The sequence below is a fragment of the Orycteropus afer genome, unplaced genomic scaffold (assembly GCF_000298275.1).
Source record: "Orycteropus afer afer isolate SDZICR_OR568_19922 unplaced genomic scaffold, OryAfe1.0 scaffold00171, whole genome shotgun sequence".
NCBI lineage: Eukaryota > Metazoa > Chordata > Mammalia > Tubulidentata > Orycteropodidae > Orycteropus > Orycteropus afer.
In genome coordinates, this window is record NW_006921758.1 from 4482605 (window position 1) to 4507424 (window position 24820).

Genomic DNA, 24820 nt, shown 5'->3' on the forward strand with positions numbered 1-24820 from the left:
TTACTACTGCTTACTGAGTTCCTTATAGACCTGGAGAATCTTAAGCAAACCAATTAAACTTAAAGGGAAAGAAACTATGCATTTGTGTCTCTCTTCAATAAGAAAATGTGCAGCATTCTTTCCTCTGATTCTGCTAAAAATGCAGGACGTAAGTGAATTTCATTCCAAAGTCATCTATTGGTGGAGAGGGTTGCACAACATTGTGTATTTCTCTTTTTTTTTTTAGCACCCACAAAACTATAAATGTGCTCTCTAAAGGCAAATTATTTGCTAGTCTAAATTTAGTCCCTGCAGATTGAGAGGAATTTTTTTTTTTTTTGGGGGGGGGGAGGAAAACAATAGCTACTGAACAAAATAGTTGTTACACAGTTGCCTCCAAGTCCAGCATTTTATTCCAACTCAGAATCTTAGTAACTTAATTAACATACACAATTACTAAAGGAGGTTTTGTTAGTTAGCCATGAAAAGATTGAAAACAAAAAATAAGACTGGAGAGCAAGGGAACTGTTTTAAACTGGTAAAGTGGACTCAGAACCTAACGATTATAGTCTAGCGTTGTCGTTGTTATTTGCCATCGAGTCGCCCCGACTCCTAGCGACCCCTCCTTGGGTTTCCCAGGCAGTTATCACTACGGAAGTAGGATTGCCCAACCTTCCTTCCGAGGAGTGGCTGGTTAGCAGTCAAGTGCCTTAGGCACTATGCTATTAGAAGTCAGTAAAAAGCAAACTAAAACAGAGACATTACAGTGGATTAGAATTATAGTGATTATTATCAGGAAAAGACTTTATTGTCTGTACCCTCACTCTGTTTTAAGAAGACAGGGCATATATTTTTTGTACTATACTGACGTGGAAATGATAAGTGAAATTAAATACATTTGAGATTTGTTTTAGTTACCTAGAAAATTTGCCTGATTATCTGATGGCAAAGATCGGTTTGGCTTTACTGTATGGAATGTTTTGCAATTAGTTTTGGTTGTCTTTATTTTTTTTTAACTGGAGTTTTATTTCTCACCTTTATCTTTGATGGTGCAAAGAAACTGATTCAAAGGCTACTATTCTCCTAATTTGACCCCCTTAAAGGAAAATGTATTAAATTTTGCCTGCCTTCCAAGAAGCTTCCAAGGTACACTGAAAGGAATAAAGTAGTATTTTTGCATATTGGGCATAAATATTATTCATCATCATTTTATTGTCACAGTGTACTTATTGAGCACAAATTCTATTTCCCAGGCACCATAACACATTTTAAGTGAGACTTGAGGTAGACAAACTGGTCAGTATCTTCCAAGAATAGTAATGAGGAGTGTTAGTCATAGTAATTATATTAGTAACCAGCCACTACAGTATTAATTCTTTTGGACTAGCTTAAATATGAAAGTTAGTTTATGTGGCTACAGTTAAATTCTATATAGGAGAGCAGAAAAAAAAAAATCAGCTAATTCAGAGAAAAACATTTATGTATTACCCAATAAACAAACACCCATAACACAAAGTAGTTACAACCTGTTAAATATTATAATGAAATTGTAGGCAGAAAAGAATAACGCACAGTTTAATGAACCTCATGGAGTTTTAAACTGATTAAATCCACCATTAAATGAGTCACATGATTCTTTAAATACATCCTGTGTTCCAGAATATCATGGCACATTGTAAACAGTACTTTGGTTCACAAATTGCAACAGTAACATTTGAAGAATAAGTCCCATTCTGGTTTTATCTGTGGGTATATCTATGATGTTGGTATTTTTTTGCAGGGCACAATGGCAACTCTTAAGGAAAAACTGATTGCACCAGTTGCAGAAGAAGAGACAGCGGTTCCAAATAATAAAATCACTGTAGTCGGTGTTGGACAAGTTGGTATGGCATGTGCGATCAGCATTCTGGGAAAAGTATGTTTCAAGAACACTATCAAAGATTTTCTTTTTCTCTTGAATAATTTGAAATAAGTTAGGATAATCATGATACTTCACCTTTAAATACTTGAGCATTTGTTACCTAAGAGGGTGATACACTCTAATATAAACCAGTTGCCATCGAGTCAGTTCTGATCAGGGCAGCCTCTCCTGTGTCAGAGTAGAACTGCATTCCAGAGGGTTTTCAATGGCTGAATTTTTGGAAGCAGATCACCAGGGCTACTGAGATGCCCCTGGATACAGTCGAACCTCCAGCCTTTTGATTAGCAGCTAAGGTTGTTAACAATTTGCACCAGCCAGGGATTGTCATTTTCCAATATTTAGTACTCAAATTTAAAATTCTCCATTTTCTCCCTTAACAGCTGTTCTCACACCTATCCAAGATCGTATGTCATACACTTTTCATGTCTATTTTTTAATCAAGGATTGTGCAGCCTTTCTTTGTTTTTCTTGTCATTGACCCTCCTGAGAAGTTCAAGGGCTGTTTTTTAGAATGTCTCTTAATTTAGGTTTGATTGATGTTTCCTTGTAATTAGGCTTAATTTTTGGGGTGGAATTACAGCGAGGTGATTTCATATTATTGTGCATCTCATCAGCAGCTGTATAATGTTCAACTTCTCTCATGATTGGTGATGTTGAATTCAGTCTAATCACAAGGTTTCTTCATTGCAGAGGTCTCTTTTCCCTCTGCAATTAATGAGTAATCTGAAAAGTAGCTTTCTGAGATTCTAGGAATATCCTATTATTTATCTCAAACTTTCATCTAATGGCTTTATTTTCCAGTCCTTTGAAATGTAGAGAGACTTTGCTAGAGTAGTGAAACATGTAAAATTTCCATATACCTTTTGCCCGGATTTTCCTGAGTATAGGCCATGCTCTTACATATTCACAATACAGTTATCCACATCAAGAAATTTAATACTGACACCATCCTATCATCACCTTCCAAATCACCTTTCACTTTCCAAAACTTTATTTGTCCTATTGACCTCTGTAGACTTTTGACTTACCTTATGTATATGGCATATGGTTCTCACCATAGTTGGTTTTCTTTAGTACACAAGGACTTTTGAGGAAAGAAGCCCTTTTCTTGTTGACTTCAATGAATAGATTGCTTGTTCTTTCTAATGGTTGCCTTAAATGTAGGAACCAAAGAAAGAAAGAAAAAAAAAAATGCTGCCTTGCTTCAGTAGAGCACATTGTCCCTTTGTGCCACATACGAAGGCTGCCTGAGTAACTCCTAGCCAAGCATATTTCTATTTGCAAACTTAAATTCTAAAAGAAAGAGTTCTGAATCTTTACTGAGAAATAGTTATCAATTAAAGTGTGTAGTATGTGCATGCCCCGAAAAGCTTTGTTCTTTTGCATTTTTTCCAGCTAGTTTTAAATGACTAGGTACCTGAGCTTTAGGATGCCTGTTTTCCAGATTGCATAGGATTTAAAGAATCACAATTTTATGCCACTAAAATCACAAAGTATTCCAGTTTACTTTTTTTTTTTTTTTTTTGAGTGCTTACTATGTTGAAAGTGTTTTAAATAAAATGCTTCATTTTAAACAACATCCTCAAGAGATAGGAACTGGTCTTATGAGGAGCTTTGATGGTACAGTGGTTAAGGCATTTGGCTGCTAACTAAAAGGTGGGCAGTTCAAACCTACCAGCAGAACCACCCAGCCACTCTGAGGGAGGAAAATGAAGCAATCTGCTTCTAAAAAGATTTACAGCTTTGGAAATGCTATGGTACAGTTCTACTCTGTTCTATATATAGTTCTATAGTGTCACAATGTGTCAGAATTGACTTGATACCTGTGGGTAAGATATGGAGTAGCTGAGGCTTAATGAGATGAAGTGATTTGCCCACAGTCACACACCTAGGAATAGTAGAGCTGTGCTTTGAACTCAGAACTCTGAACTCTTAACCATAGGGACTCTGTTTTATCATTATTCTATGTAGTATGTAGGCAGTTAAAAAACGTAAGTCTTAGAGAAGTGCTAGCTATAGACTTTTTTTTTCTTCCTGCTAATCTCTCAATTTGGACATTGCATACAATTGCATCAGATCTATCACGATTTTAGGAAGAATACCTCTACGGTCCTTTTTAGGAGCTCTGGTAGCATAGTGCCTAAGACACTTGACTGCTAACCAGAAGGTTGGCGGTTCAAACCCATCAGCCATTCCTTGGAAGGAAGATTGGGCAATATACTTCTATAGTGATACCGCCTCAGAAACCCAAGGAGGGGTAGCTGTGAGTCGGGGCTGACTTGATGGCACATAACAACAACAGTCCTTTTTATCATAGATGTAAAATTCTCTACAGTAAATAATTTAATTGAGACTGTGTCCAAAGTTAGGTAATACTTGGCCCAACTTTTACATGATCAAGAAAACAGACCCTGCTGCTGACACAATAGGAATCTTCTAATACATGCTGTGATTTCTCTTCTTAAGTTGAATACTCTCTTCCTTTTATTGTTCATAAAATGGGAGTACAGTGCCTTAGGAAGTATGTGGAAAGTATCTCACTAAGACTGTTTTTGAAAGTATGAAAAAAATTCAAGAACAACCGTCTTGTTAAAAAACCATTTTACTAATTAAAATTTTCGAAATCTTCTATTTTAATGGATAAAGATTAAGGTACTTCTGCTAATGCTAAGGAGCTTTGGTGGTACAGTGGTTAATATATTTCCCTGTTAAACAAAGGTCAGCAGTTCAAACCCACCATCTACTGTGAGGGAGAAAAATGAGGCAGTCTGCTTCCCTAAAGGTTTACAGCCTTGGAAACCCTGTGGGTTACTCTGTCTTACAGGGTTGCTGTGAGTCAGAATCTACTCTATCATTGAGTTATGTTGAATTCTGTTAATACTAATAAACTGAACCTATATTTTGTGGAATTTGAGCACAGCTTTTGTGTATCATGGCTCCTGCTACCACGTATGACTTCTCCACTACCAAGCACAATTTCTGCATTTTAACAACCAACAGAAAGTCTGAACGTTAACATCGTCATGTTTTCATAGTTGTGCAAAAATTCCATGCCAGATTGTCATAACCCCTTAGTGTCTTTGAGCGGAGTGTCCCTCCTTGGTTTAGTCCACTGTAGTTACTTTCTTGTGGGACAAAGACCCCATGAGAAGTCTCTTGGGAGGGGTGTCGTTGCAGACATGTTGCACAATTTTTGTGCTTTTTTTTGTACATGTTGCAGAGTAGTGGAGGACTTGGCACTGAAGTAGAACTTAATTAAGAATTTTGTATTTGCGCAAGAATACAGAGATTAATTTAAAAAAAAAAAAAAAAAACAGAAACAAGCCCAAATTTTATTTAATTAGGTAGAAGTGTCATTTCGGGGGTGAGGGCACTGTTGAATAAATAGTGCTTGGCCATTTAAAGATTTGAAAAATGTTATACCTTTCTTCCCACATAATTCCATGCATATTAAAGACTTTAGTGTAAAAATGGCAGCTATCAAATATCAAGGCATTGGTGGCAGTAATACATAATCTAAGAGGAACAAGAGGCAAAAATATGTCACTGGATCTGGTCCACTCAGGACTTCAGACTGAAAAACATTTGTCATTGTTAAGGGCTTATCAGTGATATTTTTGGCTCTTAACCTTGTGCCTTAATAAGATTACTGCCTTTCCTGTTTTAAACCATTTCAAATATATTTATACCTTAAGCAAAATATGCATATAGTGACTTAAGCTATAAAATATGTGAATGCCAACGGGGATTTATTTAAGCCAGACAGCAGCATCAGTCCTTAGTCAATGCGCATTCTGTTTGTGTCCTCTACCCTGGAGACTCTTTATTAATACAGAAAAAAAAGAAAAAAACTCCCTGCCATCAAGTTGATTCCGACTCATAGCAACCCCCATTGGGTTTCCAAGTTGGTAAATCTTTCCGTAATTAGATTGCCCAGTCTTGCTCCTGCAGAGTGGCTGGTGGATTTGAACCACCAGTCTTCTAGTTGGCAGTCAGATGCCTTAGGCACTGTGCTACCAGAGTTCCTTTATTAATATTAATACAGATGCAACTAAATTCAGCACTGCAATTTTTTTTTTTTTTAAGTGTTAGATAGCTTCCTTCCATAGCAGCTGAGTTCACATTTCTCAGCCAATTCTCTACACCCACTGAAACAAAAAGGCAGGATCTGAGATACATCCTTTTCCACTTACGCCCTAAATTGTTTTGTGCCATTGACTTCAGCACCACACATGAGATGTTACTAAAATAAGAATGGCATTCTTAGGACTTAGTATTTTGACAGAATGCTATGGCTATTATTAAGTTAAACTGTATTAATTTAGAACTTTAAAAAACACAAATGATTGTTTTGTGTGATCTTGTCAGAAGCTGCAAAGGAACAAAACCGTTTTGAAGCTATCAAAACGTGTCTAAGTAAAAACAGATAACATTCTAATGCCAGTATTTTGTTTAAATGGAGGTAAGAACATTTTTGTTAAGAAATACCCGACTCACAAAATGATTATTTCATGAGTTCTCATGTAAGCCAGTTGCTTAGAACCAAGAACACAGTCAGAGGAGGCTTCAGTCGCATAGGAGGGCTTGCAAACAAGCCTATTGTAGCTCTCTTCTAAAGTCCAGCCAGCCACTCAGCTTCTGGAGTCAGGGGCTGTGCTCATTTGCCATCCTCCTACAGGAAGCAGGACCTGACAGCTAGCTTGTTGACATAGGTCAAGTTTTCTCAGTGACTGTCTCACCTTCCTCTTTGCTTCTTTCCCTTCTGGCCAGTACCTTCTTGATGCTCCACATTCCACCCTAGGCTACTGCACCTTATTCTTCAGAGAGCTTCCTGAATTCATTCTCATTCTCCCCCTTTTTTCCCCAGCATACCCATCATCTGCGTAGATAATTAAAATATTATCCTTGGAAGAGATATTTGCACGTTAACATGTACTCCGGTTTTATCCTATTTTCTATTCTGCTGATTATTTTGTTAGCAATCCTAACCACAAAAAAAAAAAAAAGTACAAATCCACTTCCATCGATTCAATTCAGACTGATAATAGCGACCTCCAATGGGTTTCCAAGGCTGTGAATCTTTATGGAAGTAGATTGCTTCATCTTCCTCCTACAGAACAGCTGGTGGGTTTGAACCACTAACCTTCTGGTTAGCAGCCAAATGCCTTATCCACTGTGCCACCAGAGCTCCTTGTTGGCAGCCCTAAAAACAATAAATTTACGGCTCTAGTTAGGAAGGATAACAGTTTTACAAAGAGTTGGTAAGTCAAGGACTTTCATACCAAAAAAAACCAAAACAAAGCCACTGCCATCAAGTTGATTCCAATACATAGCGACCCTATAGGACAGAGCAGAACTGCCCTATAGGGTTTCCAAGGCTGTAATTCTTTACAGAAGCAGACTGCCTTATCTTTCTCTTGTGGAATGACTGGTGGGTTTGAACCCCTGACGTTTTGGTTGTTGTTGTTGTTGTTGTTATGTGCCGTCGAGTCGGCCCCGACTCATAGCGACCCCTCCTTGGGTTTCCGAGGCAGTTATCACTCCGGAAGTAGGATTGCCCAACCTTCCTTCCGAGGAGTGGCTGGGGGGTTTGAACCGCCAGCCTTCTGGTTAGCAGTCAAGTGCCTTAGGCACTATGCTACCAGAGCTCCTGACGTTTTGGTTAGCAGCTGAATACCTTAACCACTGCACCAGCAGAGCTCTTGGGACTTCTATAAGATGACCGAATTTCAAAACTGGAAAGCTGATAAGATGAATCTATACTCACCCCCTCAATTTTATAAGAAGAAAAGCTCAAGGACGTGCTGAAGTACACATGATTACTGAAAGAGAGGATCTAGGGTTTTGGTTTTCTTTCACATTATTCATGTTAGAGAGTCAGACAAGATAAAAGAATATGCTGTTAGATCAAGATTAAAGGGAATGGATAGGGCTTTGTTTTTGGTAGGGGATAGACGATGACAGTTGGTATATAAAACAAGAGAACTGTAAGACTGTAAAAGAGTCTACAGGCAAAGGTGCGGATTGATGGTGTGTGGAAATTCTGCCATTCTTGGCCCTGTCTGTCATTGAGACTCTCCCAGTGAAGATGTATGGATAAGTCCAGAGCCAAATTGAAGCTTCCAAGCTTCAACCAGAGCTCCAGTTTGTTCCCCAAAGTAAATTCAAATACGTGGTGATTTAAAACAAATCTCTTCTCTCAGGCCTCTTCCAGACTAGGAGTGACCTTAAGGATGGACATATTCCCCAAGGTTGTTTCTGGGTCTGGGTAGGTTTCTTTCTCCATCCCTCCCCTCTTGATGTAAAAACTTGTGTCCTGTGGGGTTGCTGTTGAACCAGGTTGATTTAATAAAGAATCTTTAAGTCTTCGTATTCTTAAAGCATAGTTTGAAACATCGTTACTGAGTTTTATTGAGTAGTAGAACATGACATTCTGAAAAACTGGTATATTAAATATTAGTAAGTCATTGCTGAAGACTTATATGGTGAAATTGTCAAAAGAACACACCAGGCTCCATGTAAAACTGTCAAGATTTTTAGACATTTGATGGCTTGTTGTTGTTGTTATGTGCTGGCAAGTCGGACCCGACTCATAGCGACCCCTCCTTGGGTTTCCGAGGCAGTATTACTACGGAAGTAGATTGCCCAGTCTTCCTTCTGTTTAAAATGGATTGTGAGCAAATGGATGATGAGCAGAGGCATCCTAAATGGTTTAAGATACTATCACCCATTTTTGTGTTTAAAGTCTTTGGCTGATGAACTTGCCCTTGTGGATGTTTTGGAAGATAAACTCAAAGGAGAAATGATGGATCTGCAGCATGGGAGCTTATTTCTTCAGACATCTAAAATCGTAGCAGACAAAGGTAGATATATTTTGTGCCCAAAGCAATTTAATATTGAGTAGATATACTTCATAATAATAATAAAATTGGGGTGCATTCTACAGCATAATGGACTTGTTTTTTAATTAGGAAAAATTGAAAATTTGAAATAGTTATTTCAGTAACTGTTAGCAATAAAATGTTCATGATCTGGTTTGGTATTTTCCACAAAGAATGCAAAATTTTTATCTGATTGTAAGAGTTTTTCCCATTTTATAAAAAATTATTTTTATTTCTTTATTCTGTTTTATTTTTCTAATCTATTAATTATATATTTCCTTGTTAATGGACAACTTTAAAAATGAGTTTGTTAGCCATAAGTGACCATTGATAAGTCACTAAAATAAAATAACAACTTCTGATTTTATACCATTGTTTAGTTTCTTGTACCATCTTTCTCCTACAGATCAAGTTTCTTTCCTTAATTTGTAGAGTCCCACTTTCTTTCTGTTTTGCTAAAAGCAAATTGATGTTTTCATCCTGGAAAGATGTAGAGAGTGATGATATACTCTGTGTTCTACACTACCACTACACTATCAATCTTTCTTTAAAAGGTTTTTTACCTGTTTATATATATCATTGTCTGTATTCTAAATCATCTAATAGGGCATACACAGACCTTCATAATTTGGACACAGCCTGTATTTCCACATGCCTCGACATCTTCCTCTCCTCCCTCATTCTCTGATACAAAATTAGTCTTCCTGTCCTGGCAAGTCTAGTTGGCAGTTTCTTCTTTTCTTCTTCATTTAGTTTGTCGTCTAGGACTCAAATATCATCTTTATATTCCCTCTGCCATATATCTTCTGTAATATTTGGTGCATAACATTTTAGGATATTGTATCATAATTACCTGCCTGTATTGGAACACAGGAATGTTTTAGACTCCAAAAAACATATGCGTGCATAGTAATTTAAGAACCCTGAAGAAACTAGTAAGTTCATGTTCTAAATAACTGTATGTTCTGGTTTACCACATTTATGCAGTGGTAATCAGTTAAAATTCGTTGTATTTCACATTTCCTTTTGCCATCACAGCATGGCTGTGTGTAAAGATAAAGAACTGTGGACCTCCAAAAGGAAAGAAAAAGAAAATTCTAACAATAATGCTATTAATACTAGTTGTTATGGAATTATTAATATCCCCGGTACCGTGTGAAACATTTTTCATCTATTATCCCATTTTATGTCATCTTCACCACAGCCCTATGTGGTATAGGTACTATTATTATCCCCATTTCTTGATGAGGAACCTAACAAAGTATTAATAACCATGAAGAGTCATATAGCAGCACTGTTTAATTATGTGAATCATCAGCTGTAATGGCTATATATCTACAACAATGACATACTATCTTGAGGAAAAGTTTTCCAGAAAAACTTACTGCTCAAAGGTGAATAAGCTTCTTTAAAATTTTGAGTATTAGAAATCTAAAATTTTAATTTCTAGCCAAGAACACGTAGTGCCTTCTTTCCCTTCATAGATTTACATTATAAACCTAAAAGTAACTTAATATTACTTTCTTTGTTGGAAGGCTGACTATTGGGCCTTTGGAGTCCAAATCTGATCTCACTCTGGAACTCACTATGCTTCATTTCATTACTGGCAATTCATTGTTCTGTATAGTCAATGGCATTTCATATTTATAGGCCAGAAACATAATTCAGGGCCTTTATTTGGTTCCTCTTCTGAGCCAGTTTTATGGTTGGATTATTTCTATGTAGCTCAAGGGCAAAAAAAAAAAAAAAGGACGTAAAAAAAAAAAAAAACAGTAGGGAAGGAGAATAATAAAAAAAAAAAAAAAAAGGACGTAAGAATATTGAATCAAATCCTTGTGATACAGAACATATCATTTCCATAGAAATTCTAGAAGCTTCTATGTGTGTAGGCTTCTAGAATATATTATATAGAATACATTTTGTTAAAGAGTTATATTTTAAAACACTTTTTCCTTCTGTTTTCAAGATTACTCTGTGACAGCCAATTCTAAGATTGTGGTCGTAACTGCAGGAGTTCGTCAGCAAGAGGGGGAGAGTCGTCTCAATCTGGTACAGAGGAACGTTAATGTCTTCAAGTTCATTATTCCTCAGATTGTCAAGTATAGTCCTGACTGCATTATAATTGTGGTTTCCAACCCAGGTATTTTTATAATACCCTAAGGCTCAGTTCTTTTAAGTTCAATTTGTGTGCGCGCGCGCGTGTGTGTGTGTGTGTGTGTGTATGTGTTGTGTGTGTGTGTTTACTCTTAAAAAAAAAATCTGTTTTAGTATTCATTAACAGAAGCAATGCACATGTCTTCTGTGATTAGCCACAAGAGTAGTGATGTTTGCAAATCAGATGACACCATTCCAGGCCAAATGTTCAAAAACGTTAGAAGAATTTTATATAAAGCAGTTCCATCTGTTTGTTTCTTCTGGGTTTGTTGTAGAGTCTAAAGGCTTTTAGAATTTTCTGTAACAATTATTCTAGGATGCATAATGAAACATTCAAATATGGCTTCAATTTCTAGGAAACATTTTAACATATTCTGGAAGATACATTTGAGTTTCCTTAATGCTAAAACTGTTCAGAACTGAAGCAAATTAAATTTGAAAAGCATAAAGAAAGCCAGTCCTAGTTTAAAGATAGAAATAGACTGTATTAATGGATATTGATAGATTGTATGGACATGTATTGATGTAAATGCTAAAACCAAATGTGACTCAAGCATTGCTTTTCTTGCTAACTCAGTGCAGAATAAATGTTCAAACACTTGTTTAGAAAGAATCCTACTTTTCTAAGCGTAATCAATTAAAATTCACTCTATTTCACATTTCCTTTTGCCAACATTTCATTTCCCACCAGACTTACTGGCTATTGGTGAGTGTAATAGATGCATTGATAGAACAGGAAAATTGATTATTCCGGGACTTTATAATAGAGAAGCATGGTGAATAAGAGCAAAGGGAAATACTAATTAGTTTATTTAATATTGAATGTTGGGAGAAAGCAGGGATAAAGATTCTTTCAGTGTTATTATTACCCTCTTCTGACTGGGATTGGGGCTTACTAAATAGCAAAATCTTGTATATAAAACAGCTTCTAAGTATATATGTGACAGATACATGGAGAGCAGGAACAACCAATAGCTAGCAAGTATTAAGTTATTCCATCCTGTGCCTAAGGCAGGCATCAACTAACTTGATTATGCAGTTTTCTAGGTATAGCTTCAAAATTTAATGCTCCAGGGAGTTGCTCCCATTGAATTTAAGTTTGCAAGAAGTAGTTTGTAATGAACCAGTACAAAAGGCCCATAAAATATTTTAGGCAGTGTCCAAGTATGGAGATATAGATTGCAAGATTAAATCCCATCTCCTTGCCTTCCTGTCAGCACATGTTTCTACTTTTTGCAATTAACCAGTAAGTCCTGTGATTATGTCTGGACTAGCAAAAGCTTTTATGTCTTTGTGGTCTCAGGCTATGCCACACTGGAGCAAGAGCTCTGTCATCATGGCCATTTTATTAAATAGTAGAACATGGTAATCTTCATTATTAAAGTAATTTACTGAATAGTATCTCGTGTCCAGGAAGATTTAAAGTAGCTTGCCTTGGTAAGTTAGTAACCTATGGTTTTTGACTTGTGATGGTGGTCTTTACAATCATGGAATGTTAGCATTGAAAGAAACTTAAGTAATGATCTCATTCAACACTTCTTCTTTCATCTTAAAGTAAGTTAATCTTATATATTTGTTGCAAGTAATAATAAAAATATAAAAACACAATATTGGATTTTCGTGTTTTAAAATTTCACTTATTATAAATAAGGGTTAAAAGTTTGCTTTTATCTCTTTCACGTCTGTTATCTTTAACTATGGTAAGTTAAACTATTTACATCTTTCTGGCCTTCTTCCTTGCATAATGGGAGATGGGAGAAGAGGAAGCCAGGGTACCCACAAATTAACATAGCAGTTGCAGACAATTTTGGTTTACTTACATATTTATTTCTAAACTTTTTAGTGGATATTCTTACATATGTCACCTGGAAACTCAGTGGATTACCCAAACACCGTGTGATTGGAAGTGGGTGTAACCTGGATTCTGCTAGATTTCGCTATCTTATGGCTGAGAAGCTTGGCATTCATCCCAGCAGCTGCCATGGATGGATTTTGGGAGAACATGGCGACTCAAGTGGTAAAAAAAAAAAAATAGAAAATATTTACTATGTATTTATGGTATTGTTCCTGCCATTCTGAATTATTTTTGTCTTAGTTTAATTTTTATACACTTTCATATAATTTGGAAAAATTGTAAGAATAGTATAATTAATTCTCTGTTCTCCTTATTTGTTTTGACATTTATTCTGGTTTTTTTTTTTTTTTCCCCCTTCTCTGTTCACTCTAGTTAGCTAGTTATCATTTATTTTGTTTTCCAGAATCCATTTGAACAATCATGCCCTTTCCTCCATAAACCCTTTAGTGTGTATTTCCTCAGAACAAGGATTTCTTTTTCATAAACAGCCAGTTGCTGTGGAATCAGTTCCAACTCTTGGTGACTCCATGTGTATCAGAGTAGAAAATCTAGAGTCCCTATGCAAACATCTATAAATATCCCAATAATGTCTTCTGTACTCTTTTTTCCCAGGTCAGGATCCATTCCAAGATCACACATTACATCTAGTCATTAGGCCTGTTTCATTTCCTTTAGTCTGGAACAGTTCCTCAGTCTGTCTTTGTTTTTAATGATGACATATTTGAAGAGTCAGTGAATTATTTTGTAGAATATCCATTAATTTAGGTTTATTTGAAAGTTTACTCATGATCAGGTTGACTTTATGTACTTTTGGCATAAATACTTCCAGCAGAGAAGACATGCTGAGGCCTTCTCGGGGCATTGTGCCAGAATGCACACATACCAGTGTGTCCCATTATTGGTGATGTTAACTGTGATTATTCAGTTTTGTGTTTGCTAGATTAATCACCGTGAAGTTTTTTGTTTTTTTTTTTTTACCTTTGTAATTAATAAGGAGCTCTGGTAGCATAGTGCCTAAGGCATTTGACTGCTAACCAAAAGGCTGGAGGTTCAAACCCACCAGCCACTCCTTGGAAGAAAGATTGGGCAGTCTTACTTCCGTAGTGATACCGCCTCAGAAACCCAAGGAGGAGGGGTCACTATGAGTTGGATCCGACTTGACGGCAGTGAGTTTGATTTGGTTTTAATTAATAAGTAATTTGTTAAGGGATACTTTGAGGCTGGGTAAATACCTTATTCCTCATCACACTTTTACCTGCTAAGTTTATTATCCACTGATCACTCTTAGTTGAGTCAGTTATTACCATGATAGTTGCCAAACATGGTGTTGTAATTCCATAATCCCTTCTATATAGTTACTAGTTGTGTTCTACTGTATTAGGAGCTCTGGTAGCATAGTGCCTAATGCACTTGACTGCTCACCAGAAGGCTGGCGGTTCAAACACACCAGCCACTCCTCGGAAGGAAGGTTGGGCAATCCTAATTCCGTAGTGATACTGCCTCGGAAATCTAAGGAGGGGTCGCTATGAGTTGGAGCCGACTCGATGGCAAACAACAACAACAACTCTAAGAGAGCTATCCCTTCTCGACATTTATTTGTTTCTTCATTTTTTATATCAGTATGGACTCAGGTTTTGTTTTATTCAATGAATATTCTATCACTGTTGTAATAATGGTCAAATTATTATGATAGTGGTAATTATTGCAAAAAAAACAAACTCACTGCCATCAAGTTGATTGTGACTCATAGCGACCCTCCTTGAGTTTCCAAGGCGGTATCTCTATGGAAGTAGATTGCCAAGTCTTCCTTCCAAGGAGTGGCTGGTGGGTTTGAACTGCCAGCTTTCTGGTTAGCAGTCAAATGCCTTAGGCACTACACTGTCAGAGATTCCAGTAATAATTATTACGATAATAACAACTTTACTAATTAAATTAGGACTTGGCCACTGGCAGATTCTTCAAGCTGTTTTCTTTTACTTGAGGAGGGTACTTAGAAATCGAGATCTGGACAATAAAGTTGCTCTTGCTACTGTTGTGTTTTTACATCTAGGTGCTTTCAGTGAACAGAGCTGTTACACTAATGGTGTTTATTGAAAAAGCAATGAATTGGGTAATGAAGCATTTAAATAGCCTAGGTCCACTATTCTATAATGTAAAGTAAATCTTGCATCAAATGAAATCTGATTTTTAGGAACCCATTAATTACAACTATCAATCACTTAAGTCGTAAAATACCATATGGTAAATAAACCAAATATTTTCTTAAATATTTTTTTTAATTGTGATGTGGGTGAAAGTTTACAAAGCAAATCCATTTTCCAAGAGTTTAAATGAAAGAATAATTGGACATAAATTAGTCATAGTAAAAATACTAACATTAAAAATATATTTTGATTTTATTTTGTAAGAAGTTCTGATGGCACAGTACCTAAAGCATTTAACTGCTAACCAGAAAGTTGGTGGTTCAATTCCACCAGCTACTCCACAGAAGGAACATGGGGTAATCTATTTCCATAAAGATTTACTGCCTTGGAAACCCACTGAAGGTTGCTCTGAGTGGGAATCAAATGCTTGGTTTTGAAACCATGTTTTAAAATTTATTTCAAATATTTTATTTTAAGTCAATATTTCTCTTTCCTTTTAAATTATTTCTGTTCTAAATAACTACATGTATAAGAAAAATTCTGAAACTATTACATGAATCAAAACTTAATTATTAACCAAAATATATTGAATAAGCTCATAATATTAAGTTGTAAGAAATCACAGCATAGTATTTATTTTACTAAATTCATTTCTGCATTGTAAGGGGCTATTTTCTTCATACAAGGTTAAGGTGAAATATTCCTTTAACTTCAGTGGGAGTTTGTAATGTGATTTTAGTAAAGAGTTTAGACTGTGTTATAAATCTTTGCTCTTAAAATTATATGTAATTTATTTGTGCTTTTTTATATAACGATACTGGGTGGTGTTTTTTTTTTTTTTTTGCACATGGTAGTATTTCTTCCGGGAGTTCTTCACCCAAGGTCTTGTCTTACTCTTTTTTTCCTAGTTAAATTTAATAATCTTGTATCTTCTTCTAGGACGTAGTAACTGTTTTGAGCATATGAAGTTTTAATCAGATAGCTCCATTATTTTAGGTCTTGTTGTACACTCTTAATGAGATGTGTAACTTCACAGTTTATAATGTTTCTGGGCTTCAGTTTCTTCATATGTAAAATGAGGATGATTATAGTACCTGTGTTGCTGTGGTTAGGTGTTGTCAACTCGGTTCCAACTTACAGAGAACCTATGTACAATAGAACGAAAATTGACTTGTCCTGTGCCATTTTTTGTTACTGCTATGCTTGAGCCCATCATTAAGCCACTGTGTCAGTCCATCTCATTGAGGGTCTTCCCTTTTTTAGCTGGCCCTCTTCTTTACCAAGCATGATATCTTTCTCCAGGGACTGGTTCCTTCTGATAAACATGACCACAAGCATCACAGGCATTTTATCTATTTTTACTGTAAAGGAGCATTCTGGTTGTACTTCATTCAAGTGCTTCAAGTCGTCTTCACTTTGAACAAGCAAGGTTGTGTTATCTATATATTGTAGGTTGTTAATGAGTATTCCTCCAATCCTTATGCTGTGTTCTTCTTCATATAGCCCAGCTTCTCAGGTTATTGGTCAGCATACAGATTGAGTAAGTATGGTGCAAGGATATAACCCTAAGGCAAACCTTTCCCAATTCTAAACCATGCATTATCCTCTTGTTCTGTTTGAATGACTGCTTCTTTGTCCATGGACAGGTTCCTCATGAGCACAGTTAAGTGTTCTGGAATTTCCATTTTTACAGTGTTACCCATAATTTGTTATGGATGTGTTAAATCAACCAAGCATGCACTATAAATGCATTGATAATTGCTCATGATTGGAATGAGAAAGTTGGAACAAAGAAGTACATTGGTACTTGGAAAATACCGTTCTGGTGATAGAAATAAATGACTCCAGAGATTGCATGAGAGAATCTTGCAAGGCCAATGACTTATTAATTGCATATATATTTTTTCAACAATATAAATGATGACTATACACAGGGACCTCACCAGATGTAATACACAGGAATCAAATCAACTACATCTGTGGAAATAGACAATGGAGCTTGGTATCATCAGTCTCAGGCCCAGAGCCAACTGTGGAACAGCCTATCAATTGCTCATATGCAAGTTTAAGTTGAAGCTGAAAAAAATTGAAACAAGTCCATGAGAGCCAAAATACAACCTTGAGTATATCCCACCTGAATTTGGAGACCATCTGAAAAATAGATTTGATGCATTGAACATTAATGAACAAAGACCAGACAAGTTGTGGGATGACATGTATGGAGAAAGCAAAAGGTCGATAAAAAGACAGACAGAAAAAAACAAAGTGGATATTAGAGAGACTCTGAAACTTGCTCTTGAATGCAGAGTAGCTAAAGCAAATGGGTTAGGTTGGGGATGGTAATTGGAGAGTGAAACCAAATGTACACAAACTGTTGAATGTAAAACAAATTCTGCTGTAAATTAGCACCTAAAGCACAAATTTAAAAAAAAAAAAAAACGATCAAAGGTCAGCCATTTCAGGAGGTAATATATGACCAAGAACCTATGGTACTGAAAGAAGTCCAAGCTGCACTGAAGTCATTGGCGAAAAACAGGGCTCCAGAAATTGATATAATACACATTGAGATGTTTCAAGAAATGGATACAATGCTGAAAGTCCTTACTCTTCTATGTCAATAAATTTGGAAGATAGCTACCTGGCCAGCTGACTGGAAAAGATCAATCTATGTGCCCATTCCAAAGAAAAGTGATCCAACAGAATATAGAAATTATCAAACAAGATCATTAATATTATGTGCAAGTAGATTTTCCTAAAGATAATTCAAAAGTGCTTGGAGTAATGTATTGACAGAGAACTGACAGAAGTTCAAGCCAGATTCAGAAGAGAACATGGAATGAGGAGTATCATTACTGATGACAGATGGATCTTGGCTGAAAGCAAAGAATACTGGAATGATGTTTACCTGTGTTTGAAAAGTATTTAATACAATGTACTGTACTTTTACTGATATACAGTAAAAGATCAATAAATGTTAGCTATTAAAATTCTATAATGACTAGAAGCATATAGGTCTGAAAGTGACTACATATTCTCTAGGTCAAGACTTGCCTTTTTATGTGGAAAAAAATCAAGGCAAAAACAGATGTAGTGACTTGTTGAAGATCCTTCAGCTAGTTAATGGCATAACTACCACTAGAATCATGTCTTTGTACTCCTATCTGATGTTTTATTCACTCATTACTGTTTCATTTGTTTCCAAAAATTTTTTTCCAATTCCACTTTGATCTGTATTGTCTACATAAAACAGAATTAAACTATTGTCACATGATATGCTTATTTAGATTTTCATAGTTTTCATCGACTTTCCAAAGGATGTGAAGATGCACTAGTTTTCTCAGCAATAACCTTGAATTGGCAGAAGTTGAGGACTAAAAGATCTTATTTGGACGGTGATAGCTTTTTCTCTTCAAAGTTGACTGTCGTCCTACTAGTCTTTATCCCATGGCTCTTGTTCATATTTCCTAAGTCTAGAATAGTCTTCAAAGATCTCTGAAGAACATATGCTTATTTGTAAAGGTTCAGTTCAAATGTCTGTTTTGTAGCCTTTTTTAACACTCTTTTCCTCTAAATTAAGTAGGTTCTTCCTTATTACAATGGTACTTTCTTCTTACCTCTATGATAGCTCATATGCCTTTGCTTTCGTTCTTTGTTTTTTTCTCCCAGTGGATTCTGAACATGTCAGTGGTTCTGAGCCTGTGTCATGAAAATTCATTGTCTATGCCTAGATCTTCAATATATATGTTTTAGGCTGGGCCGTGGGTGGTAATGAAAGTAAGAGAATTGTTTTGGTTCAGTAAATCCACCAGTTGATCTGTATAGTCAATGATGAACAACACTTTGGGGCCGCTGTTTCTCTGGAGTCATTCTTGAAGGAAATCTTTGGTCTCGTTAGGGCCAGAAAAACCCACTATGATTATATGGGGTTCTTCTGAAAGAAGATCTAGAGATAATTAAGACTACATTTGGGCCTGTCCTAGTTTTTTTTTTTTCCTCATTCTAGAAGAAAAGGGCTTATTTCTAGAAAAACAGCAGGACAGTTAGAAATGCCTCACACCAAATTTTAACCTAGTACAGAACTTGAATCCCTTCTGAGTTTCATAAACCTAAAGATACATGAAGAATTTCATATTCACTAAAAGTATGACACACAATTCTCTTTTGTATCGAATGTTTAAAGGTCAAATACGTGGCTGTTTGAAGATAAAAGTCAGCCTTTGGGTGAGCTTTGCTGAAGTCACTGCTCATTGGAGCAGTTTTAGTGGGTATTCAGTAACTTGCTTTAGACATAAAATCTGAAGAATGTATTTTTAAAAATTGTGTCAGATTTATCTAAAATGTCTGTCTGCTTTTACAGTGGCAGTGTGGAGTGGAGTGAATGTGGCAGGAGTTTCTCTCCAGGAACTGAATCCAGAGATGGGGATGGACAATGACAGTGAAAATTGGAAGGAAGTGCATAAAATGGTGGTTGAAAGGTCAGTGGAAGAGAGCTTGATTTAAGATAATTTCATTTTTATATAAAATTAAACAATTTCTATGGCTGCTTACTCAGATAAACAATTTAGTAAGCACTGGTTAAACTTGTGACAGTACCCCTAGGGAAATTAATTGATGTATAACAGGAGTGAAACATGAAATTAATAAGTTAGAATGCCTTCAGGTTGCCTCATACCAGTAAATAAGGTTGACTTACCTAAAAAGTTGACTTACCTGAAAAATAGACAACTATTAGTCTCATAATTGCCTCAAGTATATACTTCCGATTGATTGCTGAGTATGTAAGCTATGCTGTATTTCCCTTTCCAAACTCAACTAAAAAATACCCTTTTTATTATTTTTTTTAGCAACCATCCTGTCTTTCTGTAAGTTTTATCCCTATAATGTCATGTGTCATTTCAAACTTAAAGAGCTTGGATTTAAAACATGGCACTGACATTTAATAATTTTGTAAGTCTTGGGGAAGCCATTGACCCTTTTAAGATGAGTTGCAGTTTTCTTCTCTGTAAAGTTATAGTATAATGGAATGATTATGAAGTAAAATACATGCACATAAGTACATAAATGTATCATACTTAATCATTTAGTAAATACTCAATAAATGCTAGCTTATTATTTGCAGAAAATTGTTAACAATTAGACTAACTGTTGTATCAAACTTGGGGCCATTTTATTTAGTTCCATTTTTGTATTTTGAATTTTCTAGGAATTTGACATGTATATGGAAAAAAACAGTCTTAAACAATTAAAGTTGAAAGCATTCTTAGAATTTCAGCTAACATAATCCTTTTATTTTACAAATATGAAAATGTGTGCTTACCTGAGTCATATAGTTTCCCAAGACCATCTAGTCAGCAGTAGATTGCATTAAATCCTAATTTCTTAAAACTTGGTCCAGACTTGACTTTGCAGTAAATAACTACTTCTCAATTACAAGTGCCTTTGTGTTTTTGAAGAATATAATTAATGCTAAGAAGATTGCCAGGTTAGGGATTGCAATCACTTTGCTTTTAAGTAAGTAAGTTGTAGTGTTTAACGTTATGATGGTAGGTACATCCAGCATCAGGGTCAAGGTATATTTTCTCCCTTGAATATAAGGTCTTTTCTTTTATAGTTTCCTGATACTCATTAAAATACTCATGATTATGAATCCATGTGATTGGTTGGAAAAAATACACATTTTACCACTGTGAATTTTATTAATACTTACAAAATAAGTTATTTAGATTTTTCAAAACACTTTTAAAGTACCTACCATGTACTTCTTATGTCTTTAGCATTTTACATATATAACTACTCATTTAACACTGTTAACAAACTTATAAAGTAGATACCGTTATTATTCCTATTTTACACATGACTACCCAAGGGCACAGGAAGATGAAAGAAAGAACTGGTAATATAATACAGGAGTTAAACCCAGGCGTTCTGGTTTCAATAACATTTTAATCTGATTTCGATTTGTATATATATATAATTTTCTTCTTTCCTTAGTGCCTATGAAGTCATCAAGCTAAAAGGATATACCAACTGGGCTATTGGATTAAGTGTGGCTGATCTGATTGAATCCATGTTGAAAAATCTATCCAGGATTCATCCAGTGTCAACAATGGTGAAGGTAAAACAAGTTGATAAAATTATTTTATGATTTCTAGCATTGTATTCCATAAGTGAGTTACCTCAAAGAAGGACTAGAGGAAAAAGAGCAAAGAAAAGTTAGGAAATAACCATCTTTTTGTGAGTTAAACAATAACTACAGCAATTGTGTTTAAATCTTTTTTCCATTATTATCTCAGTGTTCTACAGAAACCTTTCCTCTTTTTCAGTGGAAGTCGGGACAAAAGCATAAAATTTGTGGAGCCAGCTAATATATCTTTATAATTCTCCTTTACAGAATGATGAATTAAACATTCCTGCTTATACTGTATTTTATTCAGAACATTCTCAAAATACATGGCTACTTGAATAAGTGTAATAGAATATCATTTCAAATTACTCACTCACTGCCACTGAGTCGAACCCGACTCATAGCGACCCCTCTTTGGGTTTCCAAGGTGGTATCACTATGGAAGTAGATTGCCCAGCCTTCCTTCTCAGGAGTGGCTGATTTGAACCGCCAGCCTTCTGGTTAGCAGTCGAATGCCTTAGGCACTATGCTATAGGTTGTCTTTGATGTTGCTATTCATAAGGTTTTCAGTGATCAGTTTTTCAGAAGTGAATGGCCCTGTGCTGCTTCTCAGTCTGTCTTAGTCTGCAAGCTCTGCTGAAACCTGTCTACTATGGGTGACCCTAATGGTATTTGAAATACTGGTGGTGTAGCTCCCAGCATCATAGAACATGCAAACCACCACAGTACGACAAACTGACAGATGAGTGGTGATGTTGCACCTGATGCCTTAACAAATTTAGTTTAATTCAAAAACCATGAGATAAACCACAATCAAAATGTTTAAATAGAAATTGTTGATTTTTCAAACAAAACTAAAATTGTATTAAAACATTGGTTATGATTAATGGATTCATTTTTCACAAGTCAATGGCATGGAGTAAAATAAAAGTAGGAAGAGAATGCAAAAGAGTAAAAGAAACATAAGAAATATTATACACAAATGCAAAAGAAATGCATATAGAAATATCTCTATTTTGTGATTTCCGTTGTATGATTTCTAGCATACATTGCGATACCTTTGGGTGTTCTGTTTTAAAATACAGTAGTAAAATTTTAAAAAGCAAATTTGGCAAAAATTGGATAATTAGAGTCTTGGGATGTATATATAGAAATGTGTTTATTCTTCCTACTTTTTTATATGTGTAAAATATTAGTAGTTAAAAGTTCTAAAAATTATATTAAAGTCACTCTTGCTTAACATAAATAATTTGATCAATTCTTGTAAGTAAATGGGAGAAATGGGTAGAAAGCTTTGGAAATTGTACTTTTTTAAAACAATTCCTAGATGTTACAACAATCTTGTTTTTTAATGATCCCCTCTATTACTCAGGACCTTGAGGGTGACCACCTTAAATTCCTCCCTTTGCTATAATACTCCTGCATAAATAACTTTCATGACCACAAAGAATAAGAATATCTTGATACCAAACTTACGTTTTCATAAAAAGTAATTAATCGAAAACCACATTTGAATGCAATTTAATTTGATTAAGATTCATAGTATCACATTTCATTAAAATCTGTCTAAGCAGAGGATGCTGTGTCAGTAAGTACAATAAAGTATTGTTTTCTTAAAAATATCTAGGTTCATCATGTGTATAGTTGAATATTCTATGTATACAATTTAATTCAAAATGTAAAGTATTGTGGAAAATATGGGCCTATGAGTGATGGAAATTAAAAAATGTGTTTATCAAATTTCCTATAATTCTTAATGTTCAGATAGAGATTTCATTTCTTAACCTAAATAAATAGATTTTTCTGTTTCTGGCAGGGGATGTATGGCATTGAGAATGAAGTCTTCCTGAGCCTTCCATGTATTCTTAATGCTCGGGGGTTAACCAGTGTTATCAACCAGAAGCTGAAGGATGATGAGGTTGCTCAGCTCAAGAAGAGTGCAGACACTCTGTGGGATATCCAGAAGGACCTAAAAGATCTGTGACGTTTAACTTCTATACTGTAGAAACTTTAAAACTATAATGTGATTAACATGAGCCTTTAGTTGTCATCCATGTACATGGACCACAGTTTGCTTTTCTCTTCCTAATAAGTGAATTTGGGCCCATACGATTATGGGATTAAATCACATGCTTGGCTTAATGTTTCAGTCAGAGACCTTAAAAAATAAATTAACTATCGCTGTGTGTTTCTGTTTCTTAGATGCCTTTTTTTAATAATTTCTCGAAAGTTTTAGTCAGCCTGCTTACAAATAGTCCTTCCTACACGTCAGAAGTTTGCCTACATTCCAATATCATTCTATGATGCTTCCTCCAAAGAGCACAAAAAGTCTTTGTGAAGACTTGGGGCATGATTTTTTTTGTTGTTCTGAAAATGTCATCATTTTGAAGTTACAACTAAAGAAGAAACTAGGGCCAGTGAATGATATTTACAAGGGAGTCTATCTTAATTCTCTAAAAGGAAGTATCACTAGAGCTTTCAGAAGTTAGAATTAACTTCCTTGGAGTTAGTTATGGTTGATAGTGAAGGAATATGAAAGTTGAGCTGAATTGACCTGATCCAGGCTAGACAGCATAATTTGAGAATTGGAGAGGAATTTATGGCAGACTTCCTTTAACCAGGCAGCTCTGGTGGCATAGTGCCTGAGGCATTTGACTGCTAACCAGAAGGCTGGCGGTTCAAACCCACCAGCCACTCCTCAGAAGGAAGACTGGGCAATCCACTTCGATAGAGATACCACTTTGGAAACTCAAGGAGAGGTCTCTATAGTTGGAACCAGCTCAACGGCAGTGAATTCGGTTTTGGTTTTCCTTTAACCAAAAGTTTCCTGTTTACGTGTATTATCTAGGGGTCACTTTGTTGTTGTTGTTAGGTGCCATATTTGGCTCCGACTCACAGCAACCCTGTGTACAACAGAACGAAACACTACCTGGTCTTACACCAGCATCACAATCCTTGCTATATCTGAGCCCATTGTTGCAGCCACTATGCCAATCCATCTCATTGAGGACCTGGGTTTGAGTTCTAGCTCTGTCTTTGATTAACTGATCTTAGGCAAGTTACCTATTTAACCACCCCAACCTTTGATTTCCTTATCTATGAAATAATCATAATGGTATCTCTTCAGTATGGATTGTGAAAATTACATGAAACTCTTAGCACAATGGTTGATCGCAGTAGTAGTTAACATTTAAGTAGTGCTTACTATTGCAAGTGAGTTACATCTATTAACTCATTGAAGTTCCATTGATCCCATAAGACAATGTTTCTCAGCCTTGGCTCTGTTGACATTTTGGGCTAGATGATTCTTTGTTGTGGGATACTGCCCTGTGCATTGTAGGTTGTAAGCAGCATCCCTGGCATCTGCCCACTAAAAATGTCCCCATTTGTACCAAGCAAAAGTGTCACCAAATGTCCCCTGGGTTGGAGAATAACCCATGGTTGGGAACCACTGCTCTAAAGTACCCTTACCTTATTTAAAAGATAAGGAAACTGAAGTACACAGAGGTCATACAGCCTAAATAGTAGAGCTGGGTTTCAACCCAGGCATTGTAGTGTTTTAATCCCTGATTTTAAGCACAATGTACTATATCTGTAAAAGTTTCATGTAATACTGCATATTATAGGGCATAGTGCTTAAGGCATTTAACTGCTAACCAGAAGGGTGACGGTTCAAAACCACCAGCCACTCCTTGGAAGGAAGATTGGCCAATCTATTTCTGTAGTGATACTACCTTGGAAACCCACGGAGTGGGGTCACTA

The 24820-nt window shown here is 35.8% G+C and overlaps 1 protein-coding gene across 1 annotated transcript; it reads left to right on the plus strand.

Moving 5' to 3' along the window:
• The first annotated feature begins 1765 nt into the window (after positions 1-1765).
• Positions 1766-23042, plus strand: LDHB (lactate dehydrogenase B). Its single transcript, XM_007946783.2, has 7 exons — positions 1766-1894; positions 8646-8763; positions 10748-10921; positions 12779-12952; positions 19292-19409; positions 20926-21049; positions 22875-23042. The coding sequence occupies exons 1-7, from the start codon at positions 1766-1768 to the stop codon at positions 23040-23042; spliced, it is 1005 nt and encodes a 334-aa protein (XP_007944974.1).
• The last annotated feature ends 1778 nt before the right edge of the window (positions 23043-24820 follow it).

What these genes read in the sequence shown, in the direction of transcription:
- LDHB (XM_007946783.2), top strand. Translation starts at nt 1,766, where the DNA reads ATGGCAACTCTTAAGGAAAAACTGATTGCACCAGTTGCAGAAGAAGAG. An exon ending in TAAAATCGTAGCAGACAAAG is followed by an intron (nt 8,764 to 10,747) that starts GTAGATATATTT and finishes TCTGTTTTCAAG; the next exon opens with ATTACTCTGTGACAGCCAAT. An exon ending in CAGTGTCAACAATGGTGAAG is followed by an intron (nt 21,050 to 22,874) that starts GTAAAACAAGTT and finishes TGTTTCTGGCAG; the next exon opens with GGGATGTATGGCATTGAGAA.